Genomic DNA, 17,113 nt, shown 5'->3' with positions numbered 1-17,113 from the left:
GTAACTTTAACTTAAACAAAACTGATTTTAAACATGATTCATACATGACTTTTGATAGAACCTTGTTTCACTACTATACACTAGAAGGAAAACAGTAGGCAAATCAATAATTGCCAAAAAAATCGAAGTTGTTTTCATCAGTAGGAAAGGTTTAGGCAACAGTATTTGGGAGCACGACTGAGTTAAATGAAAGTATATCTTGAGATAAGTAAAGCATTTATACCTGTGAACATTCCTTAAACCCTTTGGAAACTATACCTAGAAAGTCCTAAAAAATACACTTGACCTGAAGAAGGAATAACTTATTTTCCACCGGACAGTAAGTTTGTTCATGGAAGTGTTTTGACCGTGGTTAGGCTGCATGAATTGAAATGTATCTATTTTTGTCCGTTGTATTTTGCAGGTTTTTCCCATTGTGATTCTATATATTTTTCCGATTTTGAAAATTCGTTTCTGGAAACTGCTGTAAGTAAAGGAGCTATTGATACCACTGGTGTTTACTTCATCAGCCAGAACATGTACCATTTTTCAAGTGGCGGCGAAGCTTCGAATTAATATTTCAAAGTTGGATGATATTTCCAAAAATAAACATAGACAAAGAATTTATCAATGTTTTCATATTTTCTAGCTAGGAGTTTTTGAACAAGTTTTGTATTAAAAGACAGAACTAGTTAATCAGGATTAATGCTGGGCTGTGACGGCGTCAAGAAAGTTAATAAAGTCAATTAAGCTGAAGCTTTCAAGGAACATCTTGGTAGATGTTAAACTAAGTTAAAACGAACAGTGAGGATGAAGATTGTCAAAAAGGTGACAAAACAATATCTCAGCAGTAGCATTACATTATTACAGTAGGCTATAGCTTTAAATAACGAACTGCAGTAGCAGTACATTATTAACGTATACTTCCCATTATTAACTTCTACTTGTCAGGGTAAGTTGTAGCGGATTTTGAACTTGCCAGAAGATCTTGTGTGTATGCTTTCAGTATTGCTTCTACTGCTTCTGTAACTTGTGATGCTAAAGCAGAGGCGCCATTTGGGCCAAATATTGGGGTGGGCATGAACTCGATCTTGCCCTCCCCCTCCGACTCACTTCGTGTCGAGTAAGAAAAAATGTTTTTATTGGGTTTTGGCAGCACATCGATCGCATATTCTAAGAAAAAACACATTGAGACACACTGACCTCTAAGATTAATTATAACATCGAAGATCACAATCAACGAGGTTAAGTGATTAAACTGAAAGTGGAAAATTCAACCAGACTACAGGCTGGTATTCCTCAGCGAGAAACTTTCATATTTAAGTAAATAATACATCGGTGAAAGTAGTCTTCATTAACATTCTGAGGGTTGTAACCAAAATCTCGGCTTTCCTTCAGCCAAAATCTTTCAGATCAAATATATTTACAAAAAGGAAAAACATAATAAGAGAAAAAAACATTACAACACTCAAGGTAACAAGGGGAACCGCCGAAGTTTCATCTTTGCAAAATCGTTAACAAGCTGGACGTAGTACAATTTTTTACTAAATCCTTCTCTACAAACATCAGAAAGAGGTGACTGAGACGATCGTCTCCTGTTGTAAACTGCAGGTAGTTTTTCACTATTTCTAGGCTAGAAAACAAACGCTCATTGCTCGCTGTTTTCACAGGAAGTGTGGCAGCAATACGAAGTACTTTAATTACTTCTGAGTAAGCCACTGGTAATGCCTGAAGATGGCCGACAATGTTTAGGAAGTTTTCCGGCTTTTTCTCCTCATCCAGCAAGAACCGCTTGGCAAAACCAGCTTGAGATTCGAGAAGAATGTCGTCGATATCCAGCTCGCCGTAAAGAGCAGAGAAACGCCTGAGCAACTCTGTGTCCCCAAGGGTCGTCAGGTAATTACGCTCTTTGGTTAATAGGCGTGCAGTAATTTCAAATCAATTGAACAGAATGGATTATGTTGGACATAATTGATTATTATGGCCGGCAAAGGGCCCTTTGTGGTGGAAGCTTGGGCCCCCCTGGAAAATCTGGGGTGGGCATTTGCCCACCCCTGACCCCCCCCCCCCCAAATGGTGCCTCTCTGCTAAAGGTATTAAGGTGAAACTTTTAAGGACGTTTAAGGGAAGTATTTAATTTAAACGAAACTAAACGAAAAGACGATATGAATGCTGGTTTTCAAAAGGGCAAAAAAGCAATATCATAGGTGACGCTGCTCTATCATAGCTAGTAATTTCATTGAAACCTCTAAAGAAGCTACGTTGATTGAAAATTAAAAGATCTAGTATCCCTTTTAAGGGTCAAAAGTGATGCCCATAATTTTCCATAATTTGCCCATAACTACATCAATAGGGATATTGAATATGTCACCCCCCCCCACACACAGTTTTGCAATTGGCTCTTTATACTTTAAAACTAAATGTTGCTTTAAAACTAAATAAGAAGTTACGGTGTGTATGCTGGTTACACATCAGCAATATTCCAAGAACGAGTGAGGGTATTAAGGAGACAATTTAGCTATGTCGAAAGAGCGTAAATATATCCAGGTTGTCAAAGAGCATAGATAGAGTCTCTTGAGAATGTTATTAAGTTTAATTACCAAATAAAACAAAATTAGATAATACTATTTGTGTCAGCAATTTCCAAAGGATATATGTTATAAAAAATGTTGAAAAAGTTTTTTCCAACATAGAAATAGCAAGCTAAACTATGGATTCTTTCAGAAAGACCGAAAAGATATAAAATATTGTAAATAAAAAAGAACAGAAATTAATTTAAAAAACTTTTCCACAAATTAAGTTTTTCAAAGAAAACTAAAGAACTCAATTAAGCCGAAAATGAGCAGAAATAAAATCGGACAATCTACCAAGCGTAAAACTACCAAAAATCACCATTAAAATAATGAAACCCGAAACGAACAGTAATTGCAGTAAATTACCGAGTCAAGTTCAAAACAAGCAGACATTTACATGAGCAGGTGTGACAACCCCCATGCCTTCTCAAGACCAGAGCATGATTTACACTCTACTGAAAAAGCATACGTATTAATTCCAAGAAATTCCTTAAAATTCTTAATAGTTTTGGATTTATTAAGCTAAAAAAGTTACAACATTTAAAATATATTTTTAGAATGTATTTTAGAAGGAATTGTTTCTAGAAATTGCGTTTTTTAGTAGACTGAGTGCAAATGCATGAATATTATTTAAAAAATGGTCTGTTTTGTATGTGATTATTTATTTTTTTCAACCCTCTTTGGCAGCGTACTAGCAATAATATACAGCATCAACCCGAAGAGTATCTCTACAAATGTAATGATGGTATTGCTGGTTTTTGTTCATCTCTCATAAATTCACTGCCCCTTTAAATTCATCACCTTCGGGTATGGCCCTCTTAGCCCATCGGTCCATTCAGCCCAGCGCAAATGTCTTCGTATGTCAGTGGAACAATAATACCATATCTGATATGTTGATGCTATTTGCTCAGTTTTTTTCCTCCTGAATAAATTATTAGTATTTTGCTTCTTAATTAATGTCCTTTGTTTATTAATGAGAGTCGGTCTAACTACAGACACTGCGGCGCGTGGTTTCTTTGACTTCTCGCGGTTTGTTCCTTGGTTCAGTACTATCAGTTGCAAATGTAAACTGGTCGTGAGACAAATGTATGAGAAAAAGGTTTTAAAGCATTAATTAAACAGCTGATGTAAAAGGTAACTTGGTATTCTTTAATGTTTAGACAATAAAACAATTAGACCTGGGTAAACGTATCGTAGTTCATATAATTGACTGACCAATAAAGTGAACGTGCCATTCGATGCCTTTTTTTTATGTTCTATACGAATATAATAATCGCTTTTACCGCAAATTCAAATTTAAGAACTTTTTGACCTAACTATAAATAATTTCGGCACTGAGAAAATGTAGTATTATTTTGTTGAAAACGACCGATATCTCATACTTTAATTGAAAATCCATCATTTTTAAGAACTCAAAAGGGGCTTAAATTTGAATTTGCGATAGAAGCAATTATTATATTCGTAATGAGCATAAAAAAGGCATCGAATGGTATGTTTACTTTATTGGCAAGTTAATTATATGAACTGTGATACGTATACCTAGACTTGTCGCTAGTGCCACCTAAAATAATTTTGTAGCTCACGTTTGAGTTGATTTATTTGCTTCACCTATTTCATATGTAGCTGTATACAGAGTTCCAACCTCTGGGGAACTAATAATTTTACTAGTGGGATCTGGTACATAATAAATTGTTTATATTTAAGATCCATGGTCCCATTTAAAATATATAGGTGGCAAACAAGTCCTGGTACGTGCGCAGGACTTCCTTCCGTCGGGAGGGGTAGATTTAAAAAAAAAGACTAAACATATAATAAAGTATATTGGACAATAAAAAACATTTGATACTACAGAATGAATTCTAAGGTGTTCGCATTTTTTACGTGCTTGAGCCCCGATATCCCCTTTCCTGCGCACATGAAAGGAATGAAGAAAAAGGGTTAAAAGCTGGTATCTCGCAGTGGTGGGCTTGTGGTCCTTCCAAAATCGTGAGATATTCTCCACATTTTCATGAAATTTTTGCATCCTTCTTTGTTTTTTTGATCCCCCCCCCCTCCTAAGAAAAATTGCGTACTTGCCCGATTAAACCAAGAGACACTTGGCTATATTGTTATCTGAACTTTCAGGGTCCTAGCTTCGAATCCCCACCCCCGAAATGTTTGTCCGATTCGTAAAAACGTAAAAAAATGAATATAATTTTTCTTATGTATTTGTTAAAGTTTTTTCTAAAACCCCCTGAAAAAATTCTTTTGTACCCCTACCCCTGGAAAAAAATTTGGATACAGCCCTGATATATATATATATATATATATATATATATATATATATATATATATATATATATATATATATATATATATATATGTATATATATATATATATATATATAGCTCTTTTTTTAATTTAATAAATTCTGCCAAATAAAAGAGATGGCAAGGCGTAGATCACACTTTTTTTGAAAGGGTAGGCTAGCCATTAATTTGTCATTGGAGACCTGACTCGAAAATCAACCATAGAAATTCGAATTAAGTCCAAATGGATATAGTTAAACGTGTCTGGGACAAGTAATACTTAACTCCTCGGCTTTTAGATCAGGTAGCTTTCGTCGTTTATTAGGAAGATTTTCGACGTACTTTGCATTGGTCATTAAGATGTGACTTCTGACTAACCAGTAATTAGTATTCGTCAGTGTAATTTTAAAGGAAATACTCGGGTGCTTATTGAAAGGCTTATACGTTCTGATTTTCTGCCCATTTTTTCTATTCAAATTTTGAGTATCAGCTTGATTTTGACCTTGAATCATTATTTTTTTAAAGCTCTATTTAATTTAGTAAAGTTTGCTATCAACACTCAACTTATACCCCCAAATTATCGAAAATGCGTAACAGATGTATGTGTACAATCAAGGTATGCACTTTGGCGCCATGCTTTCAGATTGAAACAATTTCATAGTAATTTCGGGTTGAAGTTCGGTTAAAGTATTGCACATTCACATTTGATACAATGGTCATGATAAACGCGGTACCATCAAGGTAATTTGAACGTTCTAAATGTCGTTAAATACATGACACATGGGAATAACTCTAGTGGTCAAAAACCGTTGCAAAGTGTAACCGTTGAGGTGTAAGTTCATTTTAGGGGGGGCTTATTCTAACCTCTTCTGGCTGGAAAGATTCAGCTCGACTGACAGGATTGAAGGATACCTCAATTCATTGCGAAACAGTTTTAAATAATTAGAAATGGATATGACTGTAGACAAGGGATGATCGTCTATTTTGAGGCGGGGTTTTGCCCCCTTCCCACAGGAAACACAAGAAAGGATGCAAAGTACGAAGTTGGCAGTTAGCACGTGCGAATTACGAGAAGTGCCAAAGTTAAAAATTACGCAAAATTATCTTTTTGGTATTATTCTTCGTAAATATAACAAAGTGTTGTGAAGCACAAAAAAAACTGTTAATAACTGTGCAACAGAACAAAGAAAAAAAATAGATACCAAAAAGCACGTATTTCACGACATTCAGTAGAGAATTAAATAAAAAAAATAGTTTTTTTTAACTGAAAGTAAGGAGCGACATTAAAACTTAAAAAGGAACAGAAATTACTCCCTGTATGAAAGAGGCTGTTCCCTTCTCAACGCCCCGCTCTTTACGCTAAATTTTGACTCTTTCTCTCAATTCTACTTTATTAAAAGGCAAAACACTTTAGTGTAAAGAGTGGGGTGATGAGAAGGGAACAGCCCCTTTCACACACGGAGTAATTTCTGTTCGTTTAAGTTTTAATGTCGCTCCTTACATTCAGTTAAAAAACTATTTTTTCTTTTAATTTTTGGACGTTTTCAAATTAATGCATGTTTGAATTTGGCTCTTCGCACATAAATTATTAAAATGAAATTTGTATATTAATTCTTTTTTTTTGGCTAAATGGCTTTCTCTTAGTTTTGATCAGACGATTTTGAGAAATAAGGGGTGGGGAAGGAGGCCTAGTTGCCGTCCAATTTTTTGGTTACTTATAAAGGCTACTAGAACTTTTAATTTTTAACGAACGTTTTTATTAGTGAAAAATATACGTAACTTAATAATGAACTTACGTAACAAACTTCTATAGTCTTATATTTTTATTATGTATATGAGGGGGTTTGTCCCTTCGTTAATACCTCGCTCTTTACACTAAAGCTTAAGTTTTGGCCCAATTCTTTAAGAATGAAACCTGAATCAGAAAGGCCGTAGAATAAATAGTGGAAATTACTAAAAATACTTTAGCATAAACAGCGAGGTATTCAGAAGGAGAAGAACCCCTCAAATGCGTAAAAACATTTGTTCGGTTTAAATTTTAATGCTACTCCTTACTTTCAATTAAAAAAACTTTTTCATGTTAAGTTTTTTCATTGTTTTTTTATAGTAATGCTAGAAAATCCTGCCTCCTTTTCATTCAATATATCTTCCCCCATGACATATTCCTCCAAGGAAAGATCCTCCCAAATAGCCCCCTCCCCTCGACTCCCCCCAACCCAAAAAAAATCCCCCTGAAAACGTCTGTACACTTCCCAATAATCATTACTGTGTCAAAATTTATAACTTGCAGCCTCTTCCCCGGGGACTATAGGGGAGTAAGTCATCCCCAAAGACATAGTTATTCTGGTTTTCGACTATGCTGAAAAAAATGGCTATCTCAAAATTTTGATCCGTTGACTTTGGGAATAAAATGAGTGTGGGAGGGGGCCTACGTGCCCTCCAATTTTTTTGGTCACTTAAAAAGGGCACTAGAACTTTTCATCTCTGTTAGAATGAGCCCTCTTGCGACATTCTAGGACCACTTGGTCGATACGATGACCCCCTGGGAAAAAAAACAACAAAAACAAACAAATAAACACGCACCCGTGATTGTTTTCTGGCAAAAAAAAAATTCGAAATTCCATATTTTTGTAGATAGGAGCCTGAAACTTTTGTAGTAGGATTCTCTGATATGCTGAATGCGATGGTGTGATTTTCGTTAAGGTTCTATGACTTTTAGGGGGTGTTTTCCCCTATTTTCCAAAATAAGGCAAATTTCCTCCGGCTCGTAACTTTTGATGACGAAGACTAAATTTGATAAAACTTATATATTTGAAATCAGCATGAAAATCCGATTCCTAGTATCGAAATTCCGGTTTTTAGAGTTTCGTTAACTATTGAGCCAGGTCGCTCCTTACCACAGTTTGTTACCACGAACTGTTTGATAAATTGGCTTGGATAAACAAAAAACTTATCCACCTTCCATATTAATTAAATTCAAGGTATAGTGGGAGAGATTGAGATTACCCCATAAAAGTATCCCAGGATCCCTACACTAGAAAGGTTTAAAGAAAAACAAGAAAAAATGGGTCTTATAGCCCGAAACATACTTTTTCTTAAACGTTGTGACTTTGGGCTTGCAGTTTCAACTAAAGATGAAAAAGAGGCCGACAGAAAAAAAAAAAATCGAGAAACCCTGGATTACAATGCACAACCCAAAAATATAATTGCTTAGAGGACCAGGTTATTATTACTCGAAGTTCTTTGCTTCCTTGCACTTTTACCATATGTAATACCAGGTTTCGGTTTGGAACTAAAACTCCGATCTGTAAGAATTAATTTCCCATTTGATTTTGTCCTTGTTCATTTGTTTCTGAGAGTGTTGAGAAAATATTTGAATATGTTTTTGCATTCTAGTTGAAGACTGGTTTGATGTTTATAATTGATTGTTACCTTTGATGCGGTACTTAGTAGTTTCAAATATTCTAGTTTTCTTTTCAGTAGTGTTGGTTCGTAGACCAAGTGTTGGTGAAATACTCGTAAAGGTTTAATCACTTAATAAAAGTTCATTCGTCTCTATTACCTTTCGAGAGAAAGGGAGTATAAAAATTAATTTTTTATGGGGCAGTTTCGGCTCTCCGTAGTCTTTTACATCAGTGGTCGACTAAAAAGCAGGCACAATGTTTCATGCGAATGAGGTATAGAGGTTAAAACTTGTATATACTGGTATGAAAATTGTATACAAATCTGGTTTGAAAAGTAGAAAATAATAATGAGTGACATGCATAGAAAATGCCCTTTTTCATGCCGTCTTATACAATCTGGACCAGGTAATTATTCTTTTTTATGCTGTCTTATGCAATTTGGAAAATGATCTTCTGAAAATTTGGTTTAGTCCTACATGCATATAGTTGCAGACATTTTTTTTTGTGAAAACAAAACATTGTTCATCTGACAAATCCAGGTGTCAGGATACATAAAAGCCATATTAAATAGTATACCTTATTTTTTAAATATAACTTTTGATCTTTTTAAATAATGCCGGGAAATCCGGCTCCCTTCCATGGAAGGTTCCCTTACCCACAAATTTCCTCCACGAAAAGATCATCCCACGTTATCCCCCCACCAGACCCCCTGTCATGGCGCTACTTAGGACACGTTATCCGTATGGCGGAAGATATACTCCCCAGAACAGTATTTGAGTGGTAACCAGAGGGAACCTGAAGAACAGGAAAGCCAAGAAATACACTTTGTTGTACATACCAGCGGGACTGAAGTTTATCAATTCGACAGTCCAACCCAATGGGAAGACGTCTGGGCAGCAGCACATATGAGGGATGATTGGCGGTGTTTTCTGGATACCCTGGGTGCCTCTGGTGGCACAGGAGGAACTAAGGTCTAAGGTAAGGACCTCCCTGCCTCTCCACCCCGAAAAATATCTGTATAATTTCCCATAACCTATACTATATGTAAACATTAGGCCAAGTTCATAACTTGCAGCCCTTCTCCAGGGATTGTAGGGGGTCAAGTCATCCTCAAAGACATTGTTACTAAATCTGTTAACTATGCTGAACAATATGGCTATCCTAAAATTTTGATCAGGTAACTTTGGGGAAAAAGGGACATGGGATGGGGTTAGCTGCCCTCTAATATTTTTGGTCACCTACAAAGGCCACTGGAAGTTTTCATTGTTTATCAAATGAGCCCTCTCCTGATCCTCTAGGATCACTGGTTCGATAGGATTACCTCTGAAAAAAAACTACAAATGAGCAAGCATCCGTGATCTTTCTTCTGACAAAAAGTGTAAAAATCCATATTTTTTGTATATGGCACCTTAAAATTTCTACAGTAGTGTTCTCTGACATGCTGACTCTGATGCTGGGATTTACAGTAAGATCAATTGATGTTTTGTGGGTTTTCCACCCTTTTTCGAAAATTGGACAAATTTTTTTCAAGCTCGTAACTTTTGATGGGTAGTATTAAACTTGATCAATTTTATATATTTTGAACAAGTATCCAAATCTGATTCTTTTTATGTATCTATTTTTTATCTAATAGTTTGGCTGATTTTAAATATATAAGTTTCATCAAGTTTAGTTTTAGCCATTAAAAGTTATGAGCCTGAGAAAATATGCCTTATTTTAGAAATTTAGGGAGAAATACCCCTTAAAAGTCATAGAATCTTAATGAAAATCACACCATCAGATTCAGCATATTAGAGAACTCTAATGAAGAGGTTTCAAGCTCCTATCGACGAAAATGTAAAATTTTGAATTTTTTGCCAGAAGACAGATCAAGGATGCGTGTTTATTTGTTGTTTTGTCCTTTACTTAGGGATGATCGTATCGACCCAGTGTCCCTAGAATGTCGCTAGAGTGCTCATTCTAACGGAAATTAAAGCTCTAGTGCCCTTTTTGAGTGAATAAAAAAATTGGAGGGCATATAGCCCCCCCCGCTCCCACGCTAATTTTTTCTCAAAGTCACCAGATCAAAATCTTAAAATTGTAATTTTGTTCAGCATAGTCGGAAAACCTAATAACTATATCTTTAGGGACGACTTAATCCCCCACAGTCCCCGGGGGAGGGGCTGCAAGTTACAAGCTTTGACCATTGTTTTGACCATTAATGTATGGTTATTGGGAAGTGTACAGACGTTTTCAGGGGACATTTTCGTGTCGGAGAGGGGGGGGGGGTTCAGTCGGTGGGGGGAGGTTACGTGGGAGGATCTTTCCATGGAAGAATTTATTTTGAGGGAAGAGTATTTCCATGAAGGGGGCGCAGGATTTTCTAGCACTGTTTAAGAAAAAACAATGAGAGAATAAATAAAAAAAGTTTTTTCAAGGAAGTAAGGAGCAGCATTAAAATTTAAAACGAACAGAAATAATTACTTATATAAGGGGTTCGTCTCCTCCTCAATACCCGGCTCTTTACGATAACGTATTTTTAGTAATTTCAACTATTTATTCTACGACCTTTATGATTCAAGGGTCATTCTCAAAGAATTTGGACAAATTTCAAGCTTTAGTGTAAAGAGCGAGGTATTGACGAGGGGGAAAACCCCCTCATATACGTAATAAAAATGAACAAATATAGAAGTTCGTTACGTAAGTTAATTCACAAGTTACGTATATTTGTTACTAATTAAAACGTTTGTAAAAAATAAAAAGTTCTAATTGTTGTTTTAAGTAACCAAAATTTGGAGGGCAACTAGGCCTCTTCCCTCACCCTTTTCTTTTTATCAAAATCGTCCGACCAAAATTGAGAAAGCCATTTAGCCAAAAACAAAAAATATGCAAATTTCGTCTTAATGTGCGGTGAGCCAGAATCAAAACATGCATTAATTCAAAAACGTTCAGAAATCACATAAAAAAACAAGTTTTTTAACTGTAAGAATGGAGCGGAATTTTTGAGATGGCCATTTTGTTTAGAATAGTCGAAAAACCTAATAACTATGTATTTTAGGACGACTTAATCCCCCACAGTCTGCAAGCTATGAAATTTGCCCATTGTTTACATATAATATTGGTAACTGACGAAGTATAATGACGTTTTCAGGGGTATTTTTTATGGTGATGGTCGGGGGGTGGGTCGGGGGTTACGTAAGAGGATCTTTCCATACAGAAATTTATCATGGGGAATAGAATTTCCCGCATTATTTAAAACAACAATGAGAAATTAGATAAAAAAGAGAAGTTTTTTCAACTAAAAGTAAGGAGCAACATTAAAACTTAAAAAGAACAAAAATTATTGCATATAGAGGGGGTTTGTCCCCTCCTCAGTACCTCGCTCTCCTTGCTATAGTATTTTTGGTAATTTCAAAAGAGTTATTTAGTCTAATTAATTAGCCTTTGTGGTTCTGGGGTCATTCTTAAAGATTTAATATACGAATATAGAAGTTCTTTACGTAAGTTAATTTTTAAGTTACGTATATTTATTACTAATTAAAACGTTCGTAAATAAATTTAAAAGTTGTAGTGGGCTTTTTAAGTAACCAAATAAATCGGAGGGCAACTAGGTCCCTTCCTCCGCCTCCTTTTTTTCAAAATCGTTCGACCAAATCTTTGAGAAAGCCATTTAGCCAAAAAAAGGTAAAGTTAATATTCAAATTTTGTTTTAATTATTCATGTACGGCGATCTAAAATCAACGCCTGCATTAATTCAAAAACTTTCAGAAATTAAATAAAAAATGCTTTTTTAACTGAAAGTAAGGAGCAACATTAAAACTTAAAACGGCCCCGCTCTTTACGCTATAGTTTTTTATTGTTTTAAAAAGTAGAGTCGTGAGAAAGAGTCAAACTTTAGCGTAAAGAGTGGGACATTGAGGAGGGGACAGGCCCTTTCATATACGGAATAATTTCTGTCCGTTTTATGTTTTAATATCGCTCCTTACTTTCAGTTAAAAAACTGTTTTTTTTATTTAATCAAGAATCAAGAGTTTCGGTTAATATTGAACCGCATGGCTCCTTACTTACAGTTCGTTTCCAAGAATTGTTTGATTAGTTGTCATTTCCTTGACAAATCTTAATGACCGAATGATTTACAATGCTTATGAAACACAATTCCTTTGTAAATTAGTATGAATGTGCTTAAGAATTGGTAACGTCCGAAATATTTTTTTTTCTTCGTTTTCCCACGGAGCAAAGGGCTATTGAAGTACAAGAGTTAATAATCATTAATCATCTTGAGTTAATTAACTGTACAAATTTATCGAATCTATGTGGACAATTATTCATAGTTGCCCATTGCTTATTAGATAGAATATCTTAATGACAGTTAAAAATACGTGACTATTTTATGGCGTCTATAAAGTTTTCTTATTTAGCTGTTTCTCATGGTAGAATCGCAGTAATTCTCTGATTAATCGTTATTATAAGGAGATACTACCACTGGAACATGATTGGTACATGCCAGGGACAAAAGAAGAATTATCATTTTCGTAGGCTTACACTCTCTCCGATCCTTACGGAATTAAATAAAAAAAAACAAGTTTTTTTAAATGAAAGTAAGGAGCGACATTGAAACTTAAAACGAACAGAAATTACTCCGTATATAAAAGGGACTTTTCCTCTTCAACGCCTTGCTCTTTACGCTAAAGTTTGACTCTTTCTCTTAACTCTACCTCTTAAAGCAGTAAAAAACTTTAGTGTAAAGAGAGGGGCGTTGAAGAGGAAAAGCCCATTTCATATACGGAGTAATTTCTGTTCGTTTTAAGTTTTAATGTCGCTCCTTACTTTCATTTAGAAAAGCTTGTTTTTTTATTTAATTTCTGGACGTTTTTTAATTAATGCATGTTTTGATTTTTATGGATAAATGGCTTTCTCATAGTTTTAATTGCAAGATTTTGAGAAAAAAGGAGCGAGGGAGGAAGCCTAGTTGCCTTCCAATTTTTTGATTACTTAAAAAGACAACTAGAACCATCAGATTCAGCGTATCATAGAATCTTATTGTAGGAGTTTCGAGCTTCTATCTACAAAAATGCGGAATTTCGTATTTTTTGCCAGAAGACAAACATTATTTAAAAAGCAATGAAAAAATAAATATGAAAAGTAACTATTGGTGTCAAAATTCCATTTTTTAGAGTTTCGGTTACTATTGAGCCGGGTTGCTCCTTACTACAGCTCATTACCACGAACTGTTTGATTAAATAAAAAAACAAGTTTTTTAACTGAAAGTAAGGAGTGACATTAAAACATAGAACGAACAGAAATTACTCTGTATATGATAGGGGCTGTTACCTCCTCAACGCCGCGCTCTTTACGCTAAAGTTTTTTACTGTTTTAAAAGGTAGAGCTGAAAGAAAGAGTCGAACTTTAAGATAAAGAACGAGGGGTTGAAAAGGTGACAGCCCCTATCATATACGGAGTAATTTCTGTTCGTTCTATGTAGTTCGACTCTTTCTTTCAGCTCTACCTTTTAAAACAGTAAAAAACTTTAGCGTAAAGAGCGCGGCGTTGAGGAGGTAACAGCCCCTTTCATATACGGAGTAATTTCTGTTCGGTTTAAGTTTTAATGTCACTCCTTACTTTCAGTTAAAAAAACTTGTTTTTTTTTTAAATTTAATTTCTGAACGTTTTTGAATTAATGCATGTCTTGACTTTGGCTCTCTGCACATGAGTAATTAAAAGAAAATTTGCAGATTAATTTATTTTTTTGGCTAAATGGCTTTCTTATAGTTTTGATCAGACGATTTTGAGAAAAAAAGGAGCGGTGGAGTAGGCCTAGTTACCCTCCAATTTTCTGGTTATTTAAAAAGGCAACTAGAAATTTTAATTTTACGAACGTTTTTATTAGTTAAAATACATGTAATTTACGAGCTAATTTACGTAACGAACTTCTAAATTTGTATGTTTTTATTACGTATATAAGGGGGTTCGCCCCCTCGTCAATGCTTCGCTCTTTACGCTAAAGCTTAAATTTTGTCCCAATTCGTTAAGAATGACCCCTGAAACACAAGGCCGTAGAATAAATAGTTGAAATTAATAAAATTACTTAAGCGTAAAGAGTTAAGTATTAGGAGGAGGTGAACCCTGTCATGTACGTAATAATTTCTGTTCGTTTCAAATTTTAATGCTGCTCCTTACTTTCAGTTGAAGAAACTTTTTCATATTTATTTTTTCATTGCTCTTTAAAAAAAATCCTGCGGCCCCTTCATGGATATTCTACTCCCCCATGAAAAATTCCTCCATGGAAAGTTCCCGCCGTATAAACCCTTCCCCTCAAACCATCCCCCAACCAAAAAAATCCCCCTGAAAGCGTCTGCACACTTCCCAATAACCATTGCTATGTGTAAACACTGGTCAAAGTTTGTAACTTCCAGCCCCTCCCACAGTGACTGTGGGAGAGTAAGTCGTCCCCAAAGACAAAGTTATTAGGTTTTCTGACTATGCTGAAAAATGGCTATCTCAGAATTTTGATCCGGCGACCTTGGGAAAAATATGAGCGTGGGAGGGGGCCTAGGTGCCCTCCAATTTTTTGGTCACTTAAAAAGGCCACTAGAACTTTTAATTTTCGTTAGAATGAGCCTTCAAACGACGTTCTAGGACCACTGGGTCGATACGATCACCCTTTGAGAAAACAAAGAAGATAAAATTCTAGTTAATTGACTTCTTGTTATCTTGGAAAGGGTTTAGGTTAGGAAAATAAAACTTTCAGGGGTGGGTCTACAGGCTAAAGTATGTCCTGGGAAGGTATGTTAAAGTACCCACCTCCCCTCCTTCTCCTTCTAGAGCGCCCTGAAATTTGCCTACATGACAGGTCTATACCTATTGAAATTCTGACAAAACAACAGTTTACCTTAATTCTCGGTTACTAGTTGCTTTTTATCTGCCTTTAGTTCTGAAAATGCAATTCCTGTTATTTGAGCAAAATTTTGAGCCATATCAATGTTTATTTTTTTCAAATTTAGAAAATGTATTTGCATATCTTTAAAACCTTATAAAATGGAATTGAGCAAAGTTATGAAACTGAAAAAAATTTTATTGTACTTCAATTAAGCAGAACATCTATTTTGCAAGGTTTCACTTTTATAACACACATATTTTTAAAGGTCATCAAAGGTCAGGGCCCTCTAGAGGGAGAAGGAGTGGAGGTAGTTGCTTCAAAATACCTTCCCGGGACATACTTTAGTCTGTAGATTCATCTCTGAAAATTACATTTTCCTAGCCTGAACCCTTTCTGAGATAGCAAGAAGTCAATTAACTAGAATTTTACCAAAAAAACAAATAAACACGCATCTGTGATCTGTCTTGTAGCAAAAAATGTGAAAGTCCACATTTTTGCAGAGAGGAGCTTGAAACTTCTACTGTAGGGTTCTCACACAGGTATAGTTCTCTGATACGCTGAATCTGATGGTATGATTTTCGTTAAGATTCTATGACTTTTAAGGGGTGTTTCTCCCTATTTTCTAAAATATGGCAAATTTTCTCAGGCTCTTAACTTTTGACGGATAAATTTAAACTTAATGAAACTTATATATTTAAAATCAGCATGAAAATGCAATTCTTTTGATGCAACTATTGTTATAAAAATTCCGTTTTTTAGAGTTTCGGTTACTATCGAGCCGAATCACTCCATACTACAGTTCGTTACCACGAATTGTTTGAAAGTACTCAGATCCGCTTGAAACCTAGAAGGCAAGTAGTTTTGATCAAGGGAGAGAGTGAGCCACAATTACCAAAAAAGTCAAAGTCGTAGCGACCGAAAATAAAAAATTATGCTTGAGAATAAATTTTTAAATGTAATTACCCGTGTTAAAAGCAAAACGTAGAAGTTTTGATGGTTTGATAACTACGATGCTTAATTGATGGCGAAGAAACAAAGCCGAAGTTTTGCTACCATTTTGGTTTTATTTGTGAAGACGACCAAAAGTTTTAGGAATACTTTACTTTGTTCAAACAACGTAAACAACGTAAAAAAGGAATCTTGTGTAACTTTAGGGCTATTAGTGCAGAAAAAGTTAGAAAAGACGAAAAGTTAGAAAGAGTAGTAAAGACGACCAAAGGTTGTAGGAATACTTTACCTTGTTCAAACATCGTAAAACCATTTTGACTTGGTAATGCTCAATATGGTTCTAGGTGTTAAGCCCTGCCCGGAAAATACCGCCCGGTAAATACTCCCCCCCATGGAAAATAAGGCTTTCCAAATTTGAGAATTTTATTGGAGTTTTGTTTTTTTCCGTAGGGGGAAGGCATTTTGGTACTTCTGTGTTATACGCCGCTCACTCAAGTTTACGCCGTGTAAACTCGAGAACAAACCAGTTTCTTCGATAGTTTCTTTCAGCTTAGCGTGAGACAAGACCAAGAAAACAGAATAGATGGGGAATATATAATTTGGGCTAGGAGTTGCCTCCTCCCCAAGACCTCGCTCTTTATGTTAAAGTTTTTTTTTAGAATTTTTAAACAAAGCTTATTATTCTAATTAAACGATCATTGTGTTTCAGGAATCGTTCTTAAAGAATTGCGACACAAAGTCAAAACGTTAGCGTAAAGAGCATGGTCTTGTAGAAAAGGCAACTCCTTTCATATACGTAATAATTTTTATTCGTTTTAAGTTTGGTGTTGCTTCTTACTTTCAGTTGAAAAAAACTTGTTTTTTTATATTTAATATCTGGCCGTTTTTAAATCATACCAGGAAATCCGGCTCTCTCTCCAAGAAAAAATCCGGTACTTGTGTATTATACGCCACTCACTCAAGTTTACGATGTGCAAAACTCGAGAACAATCCATTTTCTTTGGTAGTTTCTTCGTTACTTTAGAAACAAATTTGGTTATATATTTGTACATTAGAGGGAGGGG

General features: G+C 35.2%; 1 protein-coding gene across 9 annotated transcripts in view; it reads left to right on the top strand.

The window, feature by feature from the left end:
- Positions 1-17,113, top strand: part of LOC136038704 (uncharacterized) — a 211,762-nt gene that overhangs the window by 90,786 nt on the left and 103,863 nt on the right. Inside the window, exon 1 of one of the 9 annotated variants that reach the window (XM_065722020.1) lies at positions 3,575-3,686. The exons of 3 other annotated variants lie outside the window; for them this stretch is intronic. Coding sequence is in view for 1 of the 6 variants with exons in the window: in XM_065722018.1 (XP_065578090.1) it covers positions 8,593-8,650 (58 nt within the window). In the remaining 5 variants the exon portion in view is untranslated. Of the gene's footprint in view, positions 1-3,574; positions 3,687-8,557; positions 8,651-17,113 lie in introns of those variants that run through there. 5 more of the 9 variants (XM_065722023.1, XM_065722021.1, XM_065722022.1 and 2 more) reach the window with 5 other exon arrangements.

Source organism: Artemia franciscana, chromosome 18 (genome assembly GCF_032884065.1).
Source record: "Artemia franciscana chromosome 18, ASM3288406v1, whole genome shotgun sequence".
In the NCBI taxonomy this organism is placed as follows: Eukaryota; Metazoa; Arthropoda; class Branchiopoda; order Anostraca; family Artemiidae; genus Artemia; species Artemia franciscana.
This window is presented reverse-complemented; position numbering and strand designations above follow the sequence as displayed.